Here is a 20,335-nt window from a genome sequence, read left to right on the forward strand (position 1 = left end):
ATGCCGTGCGAAGTGAAGCCTTTAGCGGTTTGAGGTGGACCTCTTACAGACTCAACCAGGGCGGGAAGGAGAGGGGGCCCCGTCTTCAGTAGAAGTGGGGTCGAAGTTGGCAACTGTACCAGCCAGAGTCTGAGAGGGCGAGGTCAGCGCATTCCTCTTTCTTTTTTTTCGTGGTGTCGAAGATCACATGGTTTCAACATATGTAAGGAAGTCAGCTAGTTCGTGAAAACAATTTTTGAAACATTTTACCTGAGTTGCACTGAATGTCTCGGAAAGAAATATGAATATATGGTTGATTGGCTAATTAATTCTTGCGAACATAATGTATTCGGTCTACTCAGTATTCAGTTGTAATCTATTCGTGCGAAGCAAGGCGGAATGTGACTCCCTGTACTTGTTAACAATCTTCTGCAGCTCAGTTGCCGTGCGTATGGCCAGGAAAGTATTTCTCTCGTCTGTGTGCGTTACGACTTATGATAATTTTGGATCTAACAGAAGTAATTTGTTGAAACAATTCTGAGGAAACAAGAAAAGAGAGTCTGTACAAATTTATTTATTTATTTATTTATTTATTTATTTATTTATTTATTAAATACTGCCGACTGCCCTTTGGCGGTCAAGGCAGGAGTGCACAAAGAAAAAAAAGGAAAAAAATTACAAAGTAGTAACAACAAAATAACAGCAACAAAGGGCGATTACAGTACGAGAACAAAATTCAATAAGACCAACGGGAAGCAAAAAAAGTACAGGCAAATCATCCGACGTCAAACAGACTAAGTGAACAGAATAAAAACAAGGAAACCGAAATACACTGTGTACTAGACGCGCTACTGCGATACATGAGCCGAAACAGCAGACAGGAAAGATTCTGAAGATACCAGGTTGGTGATATCGCTTGGCAGTCGGTTCCATTCGGAAATGGTGCGTGGAAAGAAGGAACAAGAATATGCTTTTGTTCGGCATCGTGGCATCAAGATAGTCCTTTCGTGTTTGTTACGGGTGGGGCGTGTTGTGTTGTATTGCATGTAACTCTGAAAATTCAGTTTTGTTTTGTTATGTATGATATTGAACAACATTTTTAGTCGGTGCTGCTTACGACGGGATTCAAGCGTGGGAAGCCCAAATCTGTTGAGCAAATCAGATACAGAGACCTGCCGACCATAAGCGTGATAAATAAACCGGAGTGCTTTCCTCTGGACGCAGCGGTTGAACCATATGGTTGAACGCTGAAAAGTGCGAATAGCAGAAGCACTTGTACTGTACCTCGCCAGAAGAAGGCGCACGCCTAAACAGCATCGCGAATTGAGAGCAGCCTTCTATTTTCAGAAAACATTGTCACAGGAGCAGCTTCCCGTCCCCGGGAGCACGTATGTGTAAAAGAAACTGAATTTGATACCTCGAGGAACATAGTTTGTGAAAAAAATTTGGATTGCCTCTTCAGCACGCAGATATTCGCCAGTTTTAGTAGTTTAAAGAAAAAAAATGGCCCCACAACAAGAGCTACAAAATGTGTTCAAAGCTCTGTCCACCCATAGCCTCACGCGTCATGATTAGATCAAGCACAACACTACCTACCTGTTTTATCACTCCAGGTTGAATGCCGGCAGAAGAGGCAACAGTTCTGCGCTGAAGATCTTCTGCGCAGATTGTTTTGGTTATGCAGACTTCACTTTTCACATAACTCTACAAAATAAAATGACATAGTGTTCAACCATGCGATCGCGCCGGCCGGGCAGTGGTGCCAGAGCATCCTATCCACTTTCCTGGAAAATATCTGTCATGAAAGTGTGCAGCACGTCACGAATAATGCGCAGGAGCGTCACCGGGCGTCAGCAAACATCCAAGCACATCAAGGACAAAAATCCTCCAGCACACCAAACGGCAAGCTAGAAGCACATACGGTCACAACTACCTTAAGTATTCCATATATATACATCCTACTTCTCAGTGTTTCTTGAAAGGATATTCAGTCAATGATGCGGTCATTAAAAATTTCGTATCAAATAAAAATTCCTTAAAACTCTCGACTTTACATTATTGTATCCCTGGGAGTCCCCACAATACTCCTGGCGCAGTTATGCAGCGGTTAGGCGATGCGCCACTGCCCTGCGAAGGCGGGTGTTGCCACCGCCGGGACTCGTCAGACCCAGGTTGCCCTTCCCGCACAACCTCCCGCGAACAATAAATAATTTATCTGCCACTTGCAACAGCGTTGCCTTTACTCATATCTGTTGGGCAGGCTTTGATGACGTCACAAGGTCACATGACCCAGTTGGCACACCAGGGTAGCCGGAGCACCCGTTTGCTCCAGCCGCTCCGGCTGCGAGGCTTCAAACGGTAGCAACGCCGACGCCGGACATTTTTTTTTCCGACAGGGGGGTACTAACGGTCACGAGTTAAAATTTCACATATTCCAACATCTACACCCTTGTCTCGTGCGCCTCCACGGCGGCAGCGCTAATGGTTGAGTTCTTAAAACGGCGTCGAATCACGCTGAATCCCATGAACCTTGCAAGCATTTAAGGCTCATGAAACCTAGAGTAGACACCATCCCACGATGGAGTGCGTTGAGAGACGCTTCTGTCTGGGATGGCAGGTGGTGTGTTCCAACCTGGGTGTGGTGTTCACATGGCATTCGCTAGCACGACAGTGTTCAGTCGAGAAGTCATTAGCACACACCCTGTTCGAGCATGGGCCGATGGGATTGCGTGGTGGCCCAGGTTTGCCTGACGGCAAGGGCTGGACCCGGTCTGGCTATGCGGTTCCTGAATGCCAGGCTTGTGCAACGTCTGTGCAGTGGCGGTTGGCAGGAGTTTTCTCCGTGCCTGTCTACTGAACAGACCTTTAGCATAGGTTCGACCGAGAGGGAATCAGCGGCTGGACCCACGTGTAATGGTTACATCCATTAACTTCATCATGGCCGTGACTTTGCCTGACAACGAGTTTGATTACCTTTGTCAAGATCAACGGCGCATGCCGTGCGAAGTGAAGCCTTTAGCGGTTTGAGGTGGACCTCTTACAGACTCAACCAGGGCGGGAAGGAGAGGGGGCCCCGTCTTCAGTAGAAGTGGGGTCCAAGTTGGCAACTGTAACAGCCAGAGTCTGAGAGGGCGAGTTCAGCGCATTCCTTTTTTTTTGTGGTGTCGGAGATCACATGGTTTCAACATACGTAAGGAAGTCAGCTCGTTCGTGAAAAGAATTTTGGAAACATTTCAGCACAGTTGGACTGAGTGTATCGGAAACGGATAGGAATATATGGTTTATTGGCTAATTAATTCTTGCAAATATAATGTCAACCAAATGCAGTCAAATATAGTGTCAACCTAGTTTTTTGTACCGAGTTCAGTTTCGAAAAGTACGGGGATGATTCGCCAAGAAGAATGCTTCTAGCGGAATCTCAGAGCGAATGGAAACAACGAATGGCCATCATATGTTTCTCTGTTCAGTCCGCCATAGTGAGGATTTGACCAAATTGCTGAGGTCAGGCTTCGCAGAAAATTCTCTGAGCTGCGCTAAACCGAACTATTGTGGTGCTCTCTTTCGCCGCAATTGTGCGTTGCTACGCGAGTGGTTTTTATGCACTAGGGTTTATTATAAATGTTCTTGACTACGTTTTCCTTCGAGCGAAACATGCTGAAGAGTGCCTTTCGCTTAACTTTGAAGGCTAGCGCTAAAGACCCGTTTTTCTTTGCGTCAGACAACTTTATGGCCTGTGTTTGCAGCGCGAAATTAGTTTCGAATATTTTGTTGTTGGCGTAGACAGCTTTTGCGGCCATATTCTCCCGGAACTCACAACTCTGAAACCTTTATTGCTGTCGAATGCAACCAAGTTAGCAGTGAAGGTTCTCCAGCACTCAATCAGGACCGGCGCACAGAATTTCACCATGATAAAAAAGTGGGCCGTTGTTAAAACTTTTCTTGCTACCTAAACAAAAAGCTAAGCACACGAAAAAAATCTAAGCTTTAGAATTTTGATGTTTGGGTTGTTTCATATAGTCATACATTAAAAAGTTGATTTCGTTTACTGTTGTGATTGGGTACCGTCGGAATACAGTATGGTGCAGTCCGTCACCTAGTGCTGCAACCAAACGGGATCCTTGAAACACCATTGTGTAGAAGAGACTAAACAGAAGTCCTCTGTGGCGCACCATCAGCATACAAAAGTGCTCGTGTACCACACGCCAGCAAGTGGCAGCCTTTCTATCAAAAAGACCGACGTACAAACTAGGGCGCATGTGGATATTATTATAATATTCGTATTTTTAGCACCGCCCCAATGTTTCCAATACAATCCCAGAAGAAAAGAAAAGAATCGGTTTTTCATGTTTTATTTTTCAGCATTCAATATATCTGTAATTGTAAATTTTGCAACGGTTGCCTTTGAAAATAATCGCCTCCAGTCACTTCCGAATACGCTGTTAAATACTTTCGCCTCCAGTTAGTTTAAAATTAAAGCTATGGATCGATTAGTTAAGATTAATTGTTTAACTTTTTCATCGTTTATCTTCAAAGTCGTAATGTATATTTAGCGCGTAATGGCGTAAAGGAGTTGAACATAGCTTATTAAGAGTTAGTAGGACTGTAAAAAGGATTGGAAGAGTGTCCCAGCCCATGCCAGTGGGTGTAACAACATAGATATATATTTAAGTATTTAGGTGCAAAATCTAGATGCAGATAAGAAGCCTGCGGCAAAAAAGAAAAAAAGAAGTTGTTTCCGCCCGGGATCGAACCGGGGACCTTGCGCGTGTGAGGCGCACGTGATAACCGCTACACCACGGAAACAGATGCTCCAGGTGGGAAGTGCCATATGTGCCAACATTAAAGCTACAAACCCTTTCAAACGTCTCCCGGTATATCATTCCTGCAGATCACCGAGGTGAAATGCTATGGACCCAGTTTATAAGCCTACAGATGATCACTTTGCCCTTGGGTGACATGCGCTACCCTGTTTTCTCCAGCGAACACAAAATGAGTCCATGCAAATAAATGCATGCTAAATGAAAGGAAGGTTTCAACTTGTTCGACGTCAGATTCCACGCTGGCCTTGTACTGGCTGAAGGCATGATGACGGTCGCCAAACAAAAAAAAGCATAAACGCGAAAAAAAAAAGTTGTAGCAGAGCGTGGTTTCGATCCACGGACCTCTGGGTTATGGGCCCAGCACGCTTCCACTGCGCCACTCTGCTAGATGGAGAGACTCGGTTGTCAAGGAGCATTATGAACGTAAGCAAACAATAAATAATAGTTCTGTTTGTATGAGTTTGCTATTTCATAGCCTATACACACTTATAGCACTGCGGTAGGTTTATGCAACTCGTAGCAATGTACTACAGCACTTCAATTCACCTGAACTTTTTATACAAACAAACATGGCTGCGCCCTGTGCCCTCCTCGCGTTGACTGTGCGTGGGTGCTCGGCAATACCGTGTTGATGCTGCGTATTTTATTATTAATGCGTCGCATCGTGTCCGCAGTGTAACGTGCTTCCTTCTAGTCGATTCCTAGCGATTCGCCCGCTTGCGTATCGCTGCATCTACGGCGAACTGGAATCGAGGTGTGCGTGTTATTTTGGGCTGCAGCGCGCTCGTGACGTCCGAGGAAAGCGCGCAGCACCAGTCAACGGGATTGCCAAATTTGGTTGAAATTCGAGTCGGCGACCCCGGCTTGCCTAATATGCACCGGATCGTAATGGAGCCACAGCGGTCGCCGCCGCGTTTTCAGGGCGACGGCAGCGTGTTGAGGCTTTCCGCGCCCGAAGTCGGTCGACGGTCTACGACCACCAGCTCCGCTGTTTGCGACGGTGTGCCGTGATGCGCGCAGTGGCTTGTTCGTCGGGCGCGGTGCGGCGAAGGTACTTGCACCAGAGTGACTTGGCGTGACTTGAAAGACAGTGACAACATTTCTACTGCGTCGCTGCTGCCGTGAACAGGTGAGATGTGTTGTGCTATGAGTGTATCACATATGTATCGTGCTTTCCTTTGCAATTTCGAGTGGGTGCTTTTTCTTGTTTCACATGGTCCATGTTTGAACTGCGGCGCCTTCGGACTTTTGCACCCGCGCTGTTTATCCACACGACCGATCTTTTTTTTTTTTTTTTTTTTTGCCGCGCGCAGTACAGGATGTAAAGAGTTGCTTTTAGTGCGTTCTGTACTTGTATGTTTGTAGACAGCTGCCTTGCACTTGCTTTGTTCGCGAAACGAAAACCGACTGCGAGCCTTTGTGTTGAGTCGTCCGTGTTGTTTAGTCGTCTGTGTTTCGGTTATCGGTGTAGGGTGCAACAAACGTTCTCGCGATTAGTACCAAGCCTGCACTGTTGCCTTAGTTGTGTGAGCGCTGTGTGGTGTGTGGTCGCTTTGACTTACTCGCATTAGAAACTGTGTCACGTTTGTTATTTATGAGGGAAGGAAAAAAGAAGCGAAACTTCAACTTTGTTTCAAACTTCCATCCCATTCAGCAAAGATATCGCCGTTAATTGGTCATTTTCAGCAAGAGAAGATCACTGGAGCGCTTTTTACTCAAATCAGCGTCGACTTCATCAGGTTTGGATGCTGTTCTTTTTGTAACTGCATTTGTGTTGTAAGTCATACATATGAATCGAGTATTCTTGCACATACACTTCCAAAAGATGCAAGTGAACAGCAGTTCTGTCCCTATTTTTCTGGTTGAATGCTTGACTAGACCCTGCTGTAGGCATTGCTTTTCCACTACAGGAAGGTCACCAAAGGTTTTCCGAGAACGGGGCCATCATACCCACAAAACACTTGCTTTGAGTGTGAACTCGCGCATACCGTCATGTTGTGCATAACCGAAGTTTGCAGAATAATATCTTTCATTCTGCCACTTGTCGTGCTCAAAATTTGCACTGTTTAAGGAGCCTATGCCTGACTGCTGAGAATTTCGCTTTATGCCTTTATGCACTTGCTAAAGTTGTGTGTCATAGTGGCTTAGCAGTGAAATCGTTCTGCTGCTCAGGCCAGCACGACAGCTTCACAGGTCATACTCGTGGCAAATGCATCCACTTATTGGTAGTAGTGGATTATAGAAAGCACTTATTGCTTACTAGATTTTAGGACACGGTAAGCCGTTGCTGCAGCCATGGCTTTTCCAGTCTGTCCCTCAGTAGCCCGTATTTATGGTTTGAAATACTTAAAGAATTTTTTCATTTGTATTGTTCTCTTTTCTTTGCTTTCAAACCTTATGTTATGATTTATTTTACTTTATTTATTGATTTTCTTTAACTTCAAACTTTACAGTACCTGTTATGCACCGTGAGTTTTCTTGAGCCCCTCTCATAGTTATAGCAGTGGTGTAGTAAAAGTTTTCCCGGCCTATGTGCAGTGCATGCATAAATAGGCATTGTTGATGCTGTCCATTTCCTCGTGAGGCCTATGCACTCTGATCAATGCCGAAGGTATTGATTTCAGCACCAAACAATCTTTCATGCCTTCTGTTTCCGTTTTCTCTTCACGTGATCTTGTGTTTAGCTATTTAAAGGGAACATATGGGCATCTTCCGAGCTTCTTATATTCTAACAAAACTTTTACTACAGCTTTTTTTGTTTTTCGACACTTCTGCGAAATTTTGAAATGAAATGAAACTTCATATGGCTGCCGTGTGATGTTTTTGTTTCTGTGCAAATTGCTCTTAAAAGTTTCCCTTTTCTGTGGCCTCGGTGCAGGTGATTTCTACGACAGCACTGACTTTGAGACGTTACAAACATTAATCGCACATTATTCATTGTACATTATTCACTTCAACCTTGCCTGCCTCTTGCATGCTGAACAATATTTTGATGCTTGTATTTCGTCATCTCAGGTATTTTGTGAACGGAATCATCGTTTTCAGTTACTATTTCATCCATTCAGCACGCGTATCCATGTTTTTTCTAATGTTTATGACGTGATTGCTGTTTCAAGTGCAGTGCTGTTGCTGGCCATGAACACAGTGTTAGTTCTGTCTTCCTGTTTTTGCTGTAATATGTAATTTCATGTGGTGTTTGTAGCAAGGGGGATTTTATAACGAATGTGATTATAACTACATGCTTAAATATTAAAAAAAAACCTCTGAATTAGCCTTTGATGGGACTAGTATACGCACTGTGCAGGAACCCAGGGGGCAGCACTCGCAGTGAACAGGCAGCGCCACCAGTGGGCATTGGCGAAAATTTAGAGTCGCAGCTGCCTCAATCACATTTTATTAACGCGGCATCGACTTTACTGTTGATGATGGTTGTTATCCATTCGGCCATCTATGTTACCGTTGCACATTTTGCCTCGTCTTTCATTTTTATTCAGGTTGTCTGTTAATTAACATTTTGCCGTCTACATATCTTTCTTCCTGTTTTTTACATGAAATGCTTAGTGGTCTGATATCTGGATTCCCTTGTTGATTCACCTGGCCTCCAGCAGTGTTACATAATTTTATTGCAGATTTGTTTGCCCTTGTGTAATATTTTTGAGAAAGCGGTGTGTCACTGATTACCTGTTCATGTGTGAATGACAAAGGTGGTTGGGAGTTTTGGTTTCTTGCATATATAGCTTGTGATTGCGATATCATTAATTAGTAGGAGTCTGCGCCAGTGGTGTTATATTCGTAATGTCCCGAAGCAACTCAGACTAGGAGGGACAGTGTGGTGACGGGCGCCAAATAATTTCGACCACCTGGGGTTTTTTAACGTGCCATGGCATCACACCGTACATGGTTCTCTAGCATTTTGTCTCTATTGAAATGCTACTGCCGTGGCTGGGATGGAACCCTCATGTTTTGGGTCAGTAGCCGAGCACCCTAGCCATTCAGCCATGATGCCATCACAGCGGCTGTTTCTTTGCCTCTCATTCTCGTCCTATTCGAGCAGTCTTGATGTACGTACCTTAGTTTGTTTTGTGGTTCATGCATTTTGTGGCGTTAGCTTCTTGACATTACATCAGCTCGTGTTTTTTGTTTATTTTGCAGAAACCTGTGAGCTGAGCTGTTTGGCATCAATCCTCAAGCTCGACCGCCATGCCCTAACGCATGCAGAGGACGTTTCGCTGTTTAAAGGGAACAAGACCTGGAGCAAAGATGACAGTGCTGGATGCTCCGTGCAGTGCCCTGACAAAAAAAGATCAGCCATCTAGTGTGTAAGTTACGGTTACTTGAGATATTTTTTTTTGAAATCAGCCAAATCCACCTGGACAGAAACTGAGTTTCGAAAAGATGGCTTGCTGTTCTCAAAAAATGTAGCAGTGTGAAAGCGGTTGTGCGATATTCTTTCCATGCACAATAGAGAAACTCAGCACCAGCAGGTAATGATAAATTATGCATTTAATTTGTCCGATATTATAATGTAAACTTACCATTTGGCTTGTGTAGAAGTGAAACACTAGATAACACCCTTTATTTGCGTAGTAGTGTATTCCAGCTGTGTTAATAAAAACAGCGCTTAAAACTAGTTCTGTTGCAAATTCGGCAGAAAAGCAATTAGAACATTCAGTGTGTGCAGTCAGGCCTACTAATGCTATCCGGCCTAAGCTCCACTAACACAAACAACATGGAAAGCAGGGTTCTATGACTAGCACTCACATCAGGGTCGGCTTTTTTTCACCTTAACACTTTGGCAGCAGTAAAGTTAACTATAATCAGATAAAACTTAAGTCTGCAGTCAAGCTGTGCCGACTTTCAGGACTGCCGCACAGAATTTCTCCACGACAGAAAAAAGTGTTCCTTAGTTATAGCTTTCTTGTTACCTAATAAACAAGCTAACCACGAGACGAAATTGGAAGCTAAACAGTTTTGATATATCTGACTTGTTTTAGATCATCAAACATTAATAAGTTGATTTCGTGTACTGTTGTGATTGGTTAGTGGACTAAGACCGTGTGCCACGAACCATGGCTCATTGTTATAAGCTGTTGTTTTAGTGCAAAAGCACTATTCTGATGGGTAAACCCTGAACAAGATCTTGCGATGTTTGTGGGTTTGTGCCAAGTGAAATAAACAAATAAAAATAAATCAAATGAATATCCGTGACCGGGATTCGAACCCATGGTGGCACTAACAAATTAGCTTCACTGGCCACTGCACAAGAGCGCTAAGCCATCGCCACTGCCAAACACGTCTCGTGTTAAACTGGTATACACTCTATTGATTTTTGCATTGCGCATCGTCTTCTTCATCAACTAATACTACTATGAAACTAATATTTGCACTTTGAGCTGTGTTATGGTAGTGACAGAGAGATGTGCACTGCAAGCATTGGCGTGTACACTGCTGTAGCAGAAACATGGCAAGAACACATTGGGTAAATTGGCATTGACAAAAAAGTTGAAGACACACATAGCTGGTTCCCTTGGTCAGTGAACACCTCAATCACGCTTTCAGCTACGTCGTGTCAGTCTGCAACGTGTCAACCTGAAAAAACTTGCTTTCGCACACTATTTCGTGCTTATCAATGCTGAACCGTCAGCCATTTTTTTTTAAGTTTTATCCTATCCTACTATACAGCATCTTTGATAACTGGAATGAATTCTGGTTCAGTGCAGCAATGGTCTATCCTTGCTTTTTCGGCAATGCGGCTTCTTATCATTTCGTTGCCACTTTTTGGGTTCAGATATTTCGCAGATGTCTAGCACATTGTTTGCAATCCATAAGAAGTGCTGGAGCCGGAAGAAGTGAAACCATACTTGAAACAGTCTGAGCTATGAGGCATGAACTCAAGATGGTCGCCATGCCGGCTTTCCAAGCACTTTCTTATAAAATATCCGGATTTAGTTTGTTATTCAGTACAACATCTGGATGTGGCTCATTTTTTAATTAGAATAGGCTCTCTGCACAGGCTTTGCAGGCAATACTTCACCTCTTTTATTATTGTTTTTGCGTAGTGAAGATTCATGTATTTCCTTACCACTGCAGTTTTATCCTTACAGCTACTAAATTTTTTTGCAGTGAAACATTAGCTGGCAGCCCCATCAGCACCTAAACTTGCATCTTGTCCTTAACAGGGTGATCAAAATTAAGCTTTATACCCCTGTCACACTAGCAAATTTTATGTAATTCGAACCTAATGGCATTCAATCCTTTGGATGTCATTTGGTCTCTTTCGGTGCTACGCTGAAAAATATGTCATTCGAAAATGATAGCATTGACGATCAGTTAAAAAAAGAATAGTACAACTGAAAGACACCAGCGCGCATAAAAGGTGTTTGAAATTGTTGTGCAGTGTTTCAAAAGCGGGTGAGAACATTTGTGTGCCGTATTATAAGCTTAAAATATTATTTCCAGCCATTCTGCACACTTCAGCCATCAAAAGCCAAACCAAGTACAAAGTCAACCACAAATCCGATAAATGTAAACAAACAAAATGGCTGACATGGCATCGCACGGACACACGCGGAGCATGGGAATGACTTCCAAAAAATGAACTGCTCAGTTGCGTCTTTAAGTACTTTCGAGCTTAATGAACATGGCACGCCAACCAGCAAGAAATATGCAACCCAAAATGACTGACGGTCGTGGGAAAGACGCTGCTTCATGCTTGGCCATTGCTGTTGGCTGCTGCTGAAACCGAGAGTAGTAGCTATCCACGACAGCCTCTAGTGTGAACAGATTCACACCAACGTTAACATTTTTTAGCTGAACTAAATAAATACACTTTCTAAGTTTGGCAGTGTGCACATTATTTTTTCACATCGCTTGTTTCTGCTGCGTATCAGGTGTCCAGAGTATGCATCCGGTTTGAGATCGAATGCGAATGAGTTCCCCTAACTCATTCGATGGCGAATGTCATTCGAACCTAATGACATTACATGTTCCCGTGTAGCAGTCGATTAATGACATTAGGTGCTAATGTCATTCGACTAGAATGACAATAAATTTGCTTGTGTGACAGGGGTATTACAGAGTCTTAAAATTAGATGCTAAGATGTGCATGACATCCATTTTTGCACATAAGTTATGCTTCAAGAGGGACACAAAGTTACATCAGAATTGTCACCATGAGGCTTCCAATTAACCAAGTGGCAGTCGTATCCCTACACAGTTCCATTTTAGAATTCTAGCATGTGTGCTTCCTCAGAATGTCTCTGAACATGCGTTCTGTAGAATTGTACAAAATGTAGTAGTCTAGAAATGTGACAACCTCTATGTTTCCCATGTAAACATTGATGCTAAATGCAGTAGCTAGAAAGTACAGGCGCGGACAAAAGTAAACGGAACACGCAACTGTCTTCGAATATTTTTCACGCGTCACCTAATTGAAATTTCCAGAAGTGGTGCCCGCATGCTGGTAGCAGAGGTTGGTGGGCTTTCTTGTAGAGAAACAACGCTACTTCATTACCAATGGAGAAGGCATGATTGCACTTAGAACGCAGTAGCGTGCTCCGTTTACTTATGGCCGCGCCTGTACAGTAATATAAGTTAATTAATTGGATACCTGTTGCTAATAGTTAACACTTCACTTAGTGTCCCCTGGCTGCATAACCTCTGTGGAGAGGTGGATTTCACATACTACCACTCAGTTCCTAATTTTAAGAAATCTGGATATGGGACAGCGGTGGTTTGCAGGTTGCGAGCTAGTATAAAATCAAAGTTACCACCTCGAATATCTTTCCAAGTTCGGTCTTCAGTGGGGGCTTCCAGTAGTACATGCACAGGTTCTGATATTGGGACACAATTTCACAATTTCTTATATTGGGAGACAATATATGTTTATCTTATCTGCTGGCACAGTAAACACACTCATGGGCATACATCTTGGAAAATATACTTACGGGAGGAGGAATGCCACAAGACTAGTCGTTTCTGTCAGCGAACGGCTGGAATTGGAATTGAACTGGTTTTCTCTACCAAGGCACATTTTCCAGGGCCCTGCCTTTATCGGGCTCGTTATCTTGTGACGAGTCAGAAAGCGCTTTTATGTGGCATCCCGTCTGCTGTTTTCTGCCTCAGAGATGGTTGGATACAACTCAAAAATGAAGCGGCCTTCCCCCCTCAATGGGCCCGCGTTCCAGCCATTGGCGTTGGCCAATTCTCATGAACTTGCTAGTACAACAACGTAGAGAGTGGCTAATGAAAGGGAATAGTCCCATCCTTCCATGCTTCAATACGTGATCCAATACATTAAGTTCTCAGCATTGAGAAACTAATTTGAAAGCGCTGAAAATTTAGCTCTTCAAAGTATGCAACAATCTCGGATATTACGAAAATCTGTATAAATTGTAGTATTGAGAGAAAGTCAGTGGAGTCTGGAGAAATTAGAAATCTGAAGTTACCTGTTGACCACCGGTTAAATTACCTGTTCACCAATGGTGTGGCTGCCTAGACAGACTGTACTTGCGAATGTGCAGTCTGGGCTTGTCAGAGCATGGTAAGCTGTGCTTGACAGTGTTGTGTGAAGGTCTTCTTGTAGAGATAGGCTTGGTTAGCCATGGGCACGGAGAGACCAGGGGATCATCAGATTGAATCGAAATGTATTTAGCATCCATACGTGATTTTGACAGCACTGACAAATGGCTTGACGGTAGTGTGTAACAGCGCTGACAAATGGCTTGATGGTTGTGTGACCCCTTAAAGCTGTGTGTACACATCATTGCAATTAATTAGCAGCAGCAATCAAAGAGAGTCCAGTAGATATGTGGAATGGCTAGAGGGGATCTAGAAATGCATAATGCAAAAATACAATGAAAGTAATGTAGTACAACATTGACCATCATCTTTGTTTCAAAAGCGTGAAGGAGCAAAGTCAATAATCAAAAACCAAGTTAATTTAACAAGAACTGTAATGCACATGACAGTAATTTTGTTCCGTAAAAAGTTTGTGTGCAGAGTCCGAACCTACTCCCATTATGACGAGCATTTATAGTTATGTTTGTGGATTGCTCAGTAACCTGACTTCCTCGCTTTTTTGCTGTAAGGCACAGCTGCAAGAGTAATTCAGTGAATAGTAATTATCAACAGTAATATCTTAAAGGAGCGGCGTTCGGCTCCTAAGGAAGTTTAGCATGGAGAAAATTGAGCATTCTCTAAAGAACGGAGGTAGCCAAAAAGCAGTAAAGAGTAAACTAGGTAACTGCAAAAACCGTGTGTATGCGCTGAAAGACAAAGAGGGCAGTGTCATTAGAAATATGGATAAGATAGTTAAAGTAGCCAAAGAGTTTTACACCAATCTATACAGTAGCGAATGTAGTAATCAGAAAGTTACTAAGAGAGGCAGTCGAGCACAGCGGTGAGACATCCCGCCAGTAACGAAGGACGAAGTAGAGAAAGCCTTAGGAGGAATGAAAAGGGGGAAAGCAGCTGGTGAGGATCAGATAACAGCAGATTTGTTGAAGGACAGAGGAGAGATTGTGGTAGAAAAACTTGCCACCCTGTATACGCAATGCCTTGTGACCTTGAGCGTATCATGAGCTTGGAAAAACGCTAACATTATCTTAATTCATAAGAAAGAAGACGTCAAGAACTTGAAGAATTGCAGACCGATTAGCTTACTGTCCGTTGCCTATAAGGTATTTACTAAGGTAATCGCTAATAGAGTGAGGACAACCCTTGACTTCAATCCACCAAATGATCAGGCACTTTTTCGTAAAGGATGCTAGACAATCTACCATATTCACGCTATCAATCAGGTGATAGAAAAATGCGAAGAATATAACCAACCCCTATATATAGCCTCTATTGATTACGAGAAAGCATTTGACTCAGTGGAAACCTCAGCTGTCACGCAGGCATTGCCGAATCAGGGGGTGGAAGAGTGTTATTTGAAAATATAGGAAGATATTTATTACGATTGCACAGCTACCATAGTGCTCCATAAAGTCAGCAATAAAATTCCAATAAGGAAAGGTGTCAGGCAGGTAGACATGATCTTGCCAATGCTATTCACCGCCTGTTTACAGAAAGTATTCCAGGGCCTGAAATGGGAACTGTTGGGGATAAGAGTTAATAGAGAATACCTAAGTAATTTGCGATTCGCTGATGGCGTTGCCTTGCTAAGTCACTCTGGACATGAACTGCAAAGCATGATCAATCAGTTAGACAGGCAGAGCAGAACGGTGGGGCTAAAAATTAATATGCAGAAAGCCAAAGTAATGTTCAACAGCTTAGCAGGGGAACAGCAGTTCGCAGTTGGTTGCGAGGTGCTGGAAGTAGAAAGAGAATATGTCTACTTAGGGCAGGTAGTGACCGCTGATCCGGATCATGAGGGGGAAATAACTAGAAGATGAATGGGGTGGAGCGCATATGACAAGTTCTCTCAGATCATGAATGGCAGTTTGCCAATATCCTTCACGAGAAAAGTCTACAACAGCTGTACTCACCTATGCAGCAGAAACGTGGAGGCTAACAAAGAGGTTCAGCTTAAGTTAAGGACAACGCAGCGAGCTATGGAAAGAAAAATGGTAGGTGTAACATTAAGAGATTGTAAGCGGGCTGAATAGGTGAGGGAACAAATGCGGTTAATGACATCCTAGTCAAAATTAAGAGGAAGAAATGGGCTTGGGCAGGGCATGTAATGCGAAGGCAAGATAACCGGTGGTCCTTGAGGGTAATGGAGTGGATTCCAAGAGAAGGCAAACGTAGCAGGGGGCGGCAGAATGTTGGGTGGGCGGATGAGATTAAGAAATTTGCGGGAATACGGTGGCCGCAACTGGCGAAGGACAGGGTTAATTAGAGAGACATGGGAGGGGCCTTTGCCCTGCAGTGGGCGTAGTCAGGTTGATGATGATGATGATTTCCGGCTACTAATTTCGCGAGCAAGCTGACGAGCCAGCTGACTCCGGGGTAATTCCTCCATGACCAAGCATCTACACCTCAGTGACCAAGGCAGGATACATAGTTTGACTTCAAATAATCTGTTTCTCTCTTTCTCTCCTGGGTCACCTTTGTTTTGTACTACCATTTTGATCTGCGGACGTTGCTCCTACCTGTCCACTTTTCTGCACTCGTAAAGGACCGCATGCTCGGGAGTTACGTCATACTGGTTCATTCTGCATCGTGTTAAAGGACTACTGCCGCCACACGCAATGTTTACAGTTCGAAGACAATGCGCCCCTTAGATTTGATGTGGCTGCTCCCTCGAGTTCGTCGTCCTGTGGTACGATTGCGCATGCGCTACGCGCGTCATCAGCGCGGAGTGAACTTGGAGGGCGAGCGAGGGTACGCGTGTCATAGACACTCCTCCTTGGAAACGCTTGGAGGACCGTAGAAAACAACGGCAGTGTCAGTATGCGCCCCGGGCACACTCGAGATTTGGCAACGTGGCGCGTGGCCTCCGGGTCACGATTTCGAGACAACAGCGCGCCCTGGGCTGCTCATGCTCTGGGAGTCATCCGCTGTGATCCGGGAGGAGGGCACACTGCGATTTCAAGAATTGGCCTCTAGCCAGTAGAGGGGGACATACACGGTCGACGTCTCGGGTCAGTGGTCGTGATCAACGTCTGTGATTGTTTCTCGAATCTTTGCGCGTTGCATAGCTGCGCGATGAGCCGAAGGTTCATACAAGCGCGGGTTGTATTGTATAACGGTTCTTACTGGAGATACACTCCGGAACACTTGCAGTAGACGGGACAGACGCTGTACTGCAAGTTTTTCTTTCAGGAAATCCTAGAAAGAAAGGAGTCTTGCTACGCACGCGTCTGACTAGAGTATCGGTCACCTGATAGAACAAGCACTATAGTACTGAATTGATTTACAGCACTACATCGAATGACCGTCGAGTAGTAGCATGCATCAGCTATCCCGACAACGTTTTATCGCATGGTGCCGTAAAAATGCAGATGGAGCGATGGTAGAACAGTGCCGTTGCATTATTCAGATGCAGGCCGTTAGCTGTGGGGCGTTCGAGCTTCGAGCGATATGTTCTACCCGTGGGTTTTTTTTTTTGTTAACCGGGAAAGGTATCTTGGAATGCCCTGTTTGTTATCTTCAGTGGCACAGAGTAAAAATATCTATCCCGCATCCCGGGCGCATAGACTGCACACCTAGGTAGGACGGCCGGGAAAGTCTTATTCTTAAGGCCATCTGGTTGGCGTATAGCTAGGGGCGTGTTATCAAGAGTTAGAAGATCATCACGTCATCTAGGATGGCTAGGCGTTAGCTTTCTTTTTTAGTGCGAAGCTTTACTTCTCGAGGTCTAACCGGCTCACCGAGTTTGTGTGAAGCTTGGCATTGAGGGTGACCTTGGCCAAAACACAAATAAATAATGCCGTGACTGGGATCCGAAGCCCCCGGCGGCGCTAACGGATCAGCTTCGCTGGCCACTGCACGATATCACTGTGCTATCGCAGCAACCGATCACGCCTTGTGTTAAACTGCAACACATTCGCGCTATGCGTTGAAGACCGTCTTCATCGACTAATGTTACTATCGAACTAATATCGGCGCCAGACGTGGCGACGACCCAGAAAAGCAAAACCACGAGTCAACCAGGCTAAGCACATTCTTTCGCACGTCTACTCGGTTTAACTGCTTTAAATCTCTACCTCTTCTACGTAGCTCTCATAGGGGCGTACAGCCACTACGACTGCAACGGCTACGTGCTTACACAGATATCGGCATGATCGGTAGGTGCCACGGCCGCTACGGGAGATCGAGCAGCCTTGTCTGTTCCGACCACATCTCTGCGGCAAGGCGGCGTATCAGTTGAAGGGATTTCGAGGGTTATCATAGCATGCACCCGGTGGCGAGATTAATTCATTTACTCACAATTTAGAAATTTGAACAGGGCGAGCTAGAAGCGGTACTCTGCGGCTTGGTAAGCCAAGGCCTAACCGCCCTACAGCTAAGGAAGGGCGAGCACAAGATACCGGCAGACGCATTACCAATACAAGCGCTCATATTTAAAGTAGAATGATTTGCTATAGGCGCCTATAACGTTCTCGCTCGAGTCGCTAACTTTCGCCTCGAGCTCAAGTGTTCCTGTATATGCTCCCGCAGGGAGCATATACAGGAACACTATACACTATATTATATAGGAACACTATACTTCTGGAACCCTTCAGCGCCCTCGCTTTCCCTTCCCATTAGTCTATCTATATGGCAGGTACAACTGAAGAACGAAGCGGCTTTTTCTCTGTCAAATGACCCCCTTCCAGTCAATGGCGTCGGCCGATTCTCATGAACCTGCTACCATAACAATGCAGGGAGCGGCGTGACAATGGAGGTGGGAGGGGGAGGGAATATTTCAACAATGCAGGGAGGGGACTATCCCCTTTCATCTGCCACTCCCTGCATTGTTACGTTAGCCGACTCATGAGAATCGGCTGACACCTTTGGCCCCAAGGGGGTTCCTTTGACAGGGAAAAGCCGCTTTGCTCTTGAATTGTATCCGGCTGTAGCAGGTTCATCACAAACGGCCGACGCTATTGTCTGGAAAGGGGGCGGGTCCTTTGTTAGTGAAAAGACGGTTCATTCTTGAGTTATATCCTACTCGAAGATAGGTCGTATGCACACGTGTCTGGCAGGCAATTCAGAACAATCGCGCGCCTGAGATTATGGCAGGAAAACAAATTCGTCTTTTTCGCGCGCGAGTTTTCCCGCCGTGGGCGGTGCTCTCTCCCTTCCCCACCTTTCTCTCTCTCTCATACACCGGTGATGGCGCGCAGGCTCCGCCTTGGCCGCGTGCGCGGTGCAGAATAGGGCCCGGGTCCCGCGTGCTCGCCGAGCGCGCGTAAATGCGTCTCCGCGCGCGCGCGAAACCCAGTTCCAGAATTAGCCCTAAACGGGAACGGAAAGACGCGCACGCGCTCCTTGCAACTGCGTCAGCAGGGAACCCACGGCACCAGCGCCGCAGAAACTTGCCTCCTGCTCTTTGTGTATGTATGCCCGAGGCTTGCGCTGCTGTTTCGGCCTCGGGTGGTACGCCTGCGTGCGGGCCCCGGGATTTGTGCCAGATCTTCAGCGGCCATTAACGCCGGTTGCTTCTTTTTTCCTCCGCCTTTCTTTCTCTTCGGTTCGTTGTTCTTTTTTTTTCTCCGCTACTTTGGCCGTTCATACTGCGTGTGCCGTTGTCGCGTCTATACAACCGTGTGTGTGTGTTTGTGTGGTGTCGCCTTACTTTGTTATCCTCGCTTTGAAAAATGATGTAGCCTTCTTTTTTGTTTCATGTTTTTGGGACCTAAGTGTTGGCGACTGGCTGAATTAAAGTTGCTCTTTCTCATTTTGTTCTCTTACGCAACGGCAGCCGTATGGGAGACATTAGTCGGACTAGCTGGCGTCGGTGTCGTAACGTTTAATCGACGTGTGCGACACCAAGCGATGAATAATTAAAAATTATCACTTACTCTTCCGAAAACTTGTAAACCGAAGGATAATCGTAGCACCAGCTCTCAGTTGGCTTCAAACCTCTGGCAGCGAATGTAGTCATGCATTCAGCGGTCCTTGGTGTAAATGGCATCGACATCGGGTTCGGCATCGACGCCTTCGTATCTTGTCCTAACTGGCCTTGACCACCTGGTCAAAATGTTATCCAGAAGGGATGGTAAGCACGTGTGGGCCTAGGATGGCGCCTTCTCGAAAATATGTGACCTCTGGTCATGCGAACGATCCTGGCGGGTTTGGGAGCTCCTCAAAGTAGGTTATTGAAGCGAGCGGTCACTCCAGTCCCGGTTGTACTTTGTAAGAACTTGTGATTGCGTGCAGGTAGTCGGTGGTCGTTCGTTATTTAGATTAAGCGCATTATGGGAAAAGGAACGAGGGAGTCTGCAGAAGTGCACGTGACCCTCTCCTCCCGGCTTTATTGTCTATGGGAGCGCCAGCTCTTAGGAAGAGCGGTTCCCAAGAAAGACGTAGTAGTTTTGGTTAGCCAGGAAGTGTCCGCGGCGAACAGGAAAGTCGGTGGCCCGAGCGCTCCTTCCCCCGCGGTGCCCGTATTGTAGGGAAAACAGTTATAAAGTAAAGGCACACAGACGCCACAGCCGGGCTTTGAAGGCAAAGGAAAAGCGGAAAGAAACGGCGAAGAACCGGGCCTGGAAGTCATAAAACAGTCCCTACGCTGTTAGCCCTGGAACTACTACGAAAACCACGACCCTCTGAATGACCAGCGACCCAGCAAGGGAGCCGCGGGTTTCGACAGTGGGCGTCCTGCTCTTCGAAGCTGTCCGTTGTGCAGTTGTGAGTGAGAGTCCGTGTCGACCACGTTGCACGGTCCGAAAGTGTAACAGTACACTTGGCCGGACACCCGTGCGAGGGCTTGAGCAGAGGGGGGTGAGGGGGTGGGGGAAGCGTCGAAAAAATATGTTCGCAACCTCTCCAGACGATAGACAACTTTAGCATACCGTATTACCGTTACCGCAGTACCGGGATCACGCGCACCGTCAGTGCGCATGCGCAGATTTCCCGGAGGACGCGAGATGGCGCCAGGTACC

General features: G+C 45.5%; 1 protein-coding gene and 1 non-coding gene across 2 annotated transcripts in view; one reads left to right on the forward strand and one right to left on the reverse strand.

The window, feature by feature from the left end:
• Positions 1–4,709: 4,709 nt before the first annotated feature.
• On the reverse strand, positions 4,710–4,782 carry TRNAV-CAC (transfer RNA valine (anticodon CAC)). The gene has a single exon. It is a non-coding gene; the product is annotated as a tRNA-Val (tRNA).
• A 596-nt stretch (positions 4,783–5,378) lies between these two features.
• The window catches only part of LOC149330163 (uncharacterized), a 28,127-nt gene continuing 13,170 nt past the window's right edge, over positions 5,379–20,335 (forward strand). The window contains exons 1-2 of the mRNA XM_089560793.1: positions 5,379–5,928; positions 8,952–9,118. Of these exons, the coding sequence (XP_089416919.1) occupies positions 9,012–9,118 (107 nt within the window). The 5' untranslated portion in view covers positions 5,379–5,928; positions 8,952–9,011. The remainder of the gene's footprint in view (positions 5,929–8,951; positions 9,119–20,335) is intronic.

The sequence above is a fragment of the Amblyomma mixtum genome, chromosome 9, assembly GCF_055824585.1.
Source record: "Amblyomma mixtum isolate Tamu chromosome 9, ASM5582458v1, whole genome shotgun sequence".
In the NCBI taxonomy this organism is placed as follows: Eukaryota; Metazoa; Arthropoda; class Arachnida; order Ixodida; family Ixodidae; genus Amblyomma; species Amblyomma mixtum.